This window comes from Lipotes vexillifer, unplaced genomic scaffold, assembly GCF_000442215.2.
Source record: "Lipotes vexillifer unplaced genomic scaffold, Lipotes_vexillifer_v1.1 scaffold749, whole genome shotgun sequence".
Taxonomy (NCBI): Eukaryota; Metazoa; Chordata; class Mammalia; order Artiodactyla; family Lipotidae; genus Lipotes; species Lipotes vexillifer.
In genome coordinates, this window is record NW_006782834.1 from 2,239,626 (window position 1) to 2,243,420 (window position 3,795).

The 3,795-nt window shown below is 54.5% G+C and overlaps 1 protein-coding gene across 2 annotated transcripts in view; it reads left to right on the plus strand.

Annotated features, from left to right (window-relative positions):
* Nucleotides 1-1,826: 1,826 nt before the first annotated feature.
* SCARB2 (scavenger receptor class B member 2) overlaps nt 1,827-3,795 on the plus strand; it is a 64,888-nt gene continuing 62,919 nt past the window's right edge. The window contains exon 1 of one of the 2 annotated variants that reach the window (XM_007455421.1): nt 1,827-1,997. In XM_007455421.1, coding sequence (XP_007455483.1) covers nt 1,881-1,997 — 117 coding nt within the window. In that variant the 5' untranslated portion in view covers nt 1,827-1,880. The remainder of the gene's footprint in view (nt 1,998-3,795) is intronic. The other variant, XM_007455422.1, reaches the window with a different exon arrangement.

Here is a 3,795-nt window from a genome sequence, read left to right on the forward strand (position 1 = left end):
ATTTGCCACCATTTTTAATGCATCACAGCATCTCACCAAGTCGTCAGCAAAGTCTCCCAGCTGAACTCCCTGTTCCCAGATTCTCACTGATGGCAGCTGGGAGGCAGCAATGCACTGGGTAGAAAAAGTGAGGGCTTTGGAAGTCACCGGGCCTGCATTCTGGTCGAGGCAGGATTCACCACTCAGCAACTGGTTGAGCTTGTTAGGTCACTCACCTCTCAGAGCCACGGTTTCCTTGTGTGCAAAACGGGAATAATACTACCATAGTGGCCAAGAAAACATACTTTCAGAACTTGCAGTGTAGAGCATAGCTAACCAATGGCCCTGTCCCAGCTGCTAAGCCCTAAAATCTATCCTCTGATTCTCATCCCCAGCTTGGTGCAGAGGCCAGTTTCCTAGGGCTGCTGCCAGCCCATGCCTAATGACAAGAAGCCTATTCCTGGGGGATGCTGGACTCCTGGGACAGGGCAGCTTGGCTTAGGATCCCCCAAGGCCTTGCTGAACTTTCTTAGAGCTTCACTGTAGCATAAGATGCTTCCTTCCATTCAGCCTTCCCTCCTCACCTCTCTCCTTCACAAAGGCCACACCTGCATCCCAGGTCCAGATGCCTGTCCAAGTGCCCTCATAAATCTCTGGCACAGTGCTCCCATCTGGCACTGCTTTGGGGCAACTGGGACAAACAGCCACAAGGCTGCTGTGGGTATTAAATAGGTGTGTGTAAGCACCTAGCCAAGGCCTAGCATATAGTTGATGTTCATCCAACTAATACTTATTGAGTCCCTGCTGAGTGCGGACTTTAGCCTGGCTGCCTTGGGACATATTGGTGAGCAAAGCAGATGAGAACATCAGGGCCACCTGCTTGAAGTCTCTTGCTGACCCCACTGAGCAGGGATAAAGTCTCAACTCTCCTATGGGACACAAGAGCCCTTGAAAGTCTGACCCCAAGGGGCCTCCACACCTCTCATCCTACACTGCACACCTGAGCCTAGGGTCAAAAGTAACTTCTTTCCTCCTACAATCTTGCTTTCTCACCCCCAGTGTCTGAACACAGCTTTTTCTTCTCCAAATGCTTCTTCCCTCCCTTGCACACACCCCTCACGTGACAAACCCTTACCCATCCCCCAAGGCCCAGTTCAACTGTGAGGTCCTAGGTCGCCGGGGCAGAGGTGTGGTAGGCACAGATCTCAGCACGCACCTCGTCAATGTTACATTGCGCCTTAATTGCGGTTCACAGTGTCCCCGCTAACATGTGAGCTCGTCTAGAGCAGGCGCAGTGTCGTATCCATCCTGAATCCCCCGTGCTTGGCCCGCAGCTCGTATCTGAGGAGGGGGTAGAGCCGGGGAGGGCAGGCGACTTTCCGGGGTGGCCGCGGGGCCTGCGACGAGGGGGCGGGGGGCGCTGCCGGGCGGGGATCAGGGAGCCGCTGGCGCCGGGAGGCCGCCCGGACTGGCCGCGGGTCGCGCGGGCCGAATCGCGGCAGCCGCTGCGGGGCACATGACTGCGGGCTCAGCCTCCGCCCCGCCCGCTTCCCCGCGCAGTTGCCGGCTGTCGCCTCCCGGGGCTGCGGAGAGCCCGGCCGGCGAGCGTCCCCGCCCTGCGCGCTCCCATTCCCTCGCGAGCTGCGCCACAAGGGCGTCGCGGCTGCCCCGACCAGGGAAAGCGAAACCAAAGCGGGCCTTCCACTCCCCATCGGCCGGCCGGGGGCAGTGGGGCAGCGCTTGCCCGGCCGCGGAGCCGGGGGCCAGGCGCATCGGCCGGGCCGCAGGCGCCCGAGGGTCCCGGGTCTCCCGGTCGCTACTGCGGCGGTTGCGGCGGCGCCTCCCTCCCTCCCTGCTTCCCGTCCAGTCGCCGGCCGCCGGGCCCGTGAGCGGTGCGCGGGATGGGCAGGTGCTGCTTCTACGTGGTGGGGACGCTGTCTCTGCTTCTGCTGGTGACCAGTGTCACGCTGCTGGTGGCCAGAGTCTTCCAGAAGGCCGTGGACCAGACGATCGAGAAGGTGAGGCGTGGCCGGCTGTGTGTGTGTGTGTGTGTGTGTGCGTGCGCGCGCGCGTGTGTGTTGGGAGGACACTTCCAGCCCTTCCTCCCTCTGCTAAACGTTGCGCAGGGAGGATCTGCACCCCGGCGAACCCTCTAGACTAGAGCCCTGCTTTCCTCCTTGTCTTGGGCTGGGTTGGTAAGGGTTAAAGAAGGAGGAGCGGAATGAGAACGCTTCTGTTCCTTTTAGAATAATAAACGAGACTACGGATCTAGACTTTTAAAGAATTCACTTCTCTTCTCTCGTTTGCATCCCCGCCCACCCCGGGCCCTCCCTACGCCCCAATTTCTGTTGGGCCCAAACTCATTTCCCTCACACTTCACGAAGAAACAAAACTAAATGAAAGACCCCGCAGGTGTGTTGGCTGCTTGCTGTGGCCTTGGAAGTGATGTGGGGTGGGATGAGAAGCGGATGTGTGGTCTATTGTGTCCTTGCCTTCCTGGGCTGAGCCCGCGCTCGGTAGCCAGGCCAGGCCTCTGGGCTGGGTGACTTTCCAGTCCATCAGAGTCTGTGCTTACCGGCAGACTTAGATGTTTGATATCTTGTACCAGCAGTCCGTGTTGCTTTGTTTCACCGTGGATTCTTGCTCTTCTCAAACAGCCGTAAGCTTCAGGCAGAGATACATTTAGATCCTTAAAAGAATCTGAGCCCGTCTCTTCTGCCTAGATGTGTATGCTGGAGAGCTGGTCATTTCAGATTTCTCCATCCTATGACTTCACCAGTAGTCATTTCTCCTGCCCTTTCACCCACACCCACCAACCTGTGTGGAAAGAGGAACCAGAGAGAGTTAATGGGATCGCTTTTTCCTTTAAAAAAAGATTATTGGAGCAGCCTTTCTTGTTAGCACCCATAACTGCATGCCTAAATTCTTCCACTGGTTGACACTTGCTGTTGGCCAGACAATAAAAGCCCCGGGCCTCCTCCAAGATTGATCACTGCACTTCCAGTTAGCAAAATTGTTTCGTTCCAGGTGGCAAAAGACATATTCCTTTAATAGAGGCTTTTCTAAAGGCCATCAATTACTTGAAATCTGACGGTTAAAGGCAACTTAAAAAAAAATGCCACGGCAAAGCATAGTTTAATTTTTTTAAAGTTCACATTGCCAGTGGGAGACAAGGCCCACTGTCTGAGCTTCTCAAAGGCCATTGTTTTCTCTGAGCACCCATGTTCAAAGAAAAAACTAAATTGAATCTCTCCACGCTTGTCCACCTGCAAATCCATGGCAAGATTGTTTAAGGATGTAACCTCTTGCTTGGGTGACTAGAGTTAAGCAATCCAATTGCAGCCAATTGAATTTTCTTGTGGCTTTGAAAGGCTGTTTCAGGAGAGCCCTCCCTGTAGGTTGAGTGATCTCCACCGTGTCTCAGATATTATCAGCCTTCTGATGCTCTGTGGGTCTACATTCATGGGCGGTGCGCAGGGAGGATGCCGGGCCGTGTGGGCTGTAAGGCAGCTTGGCTGGGACTTGAGTTGGTGTTGATATTTGGTAATTGGCTTTTAAAGGTGGTTTTCTCCATGAGGAATGGACTCTGATCTGACTGATAAATTATAGTACAGAGGAAGTGAACTTTCAGAATTGTCTCACCCTGTTAAGGAATATCGCACAATGTGGTATGTGAAACTAAATGACAGGGCTAGTTTCTGTGGACAGGTGTGGGAATATTGTAAGGCAGCCAGAGGTCACGCATTACCATCATTACCATTCTGCTCTCCTGGATCACCTGTAGGATGGTAGCAAGAGATGGTGGGAAAGAGTAAG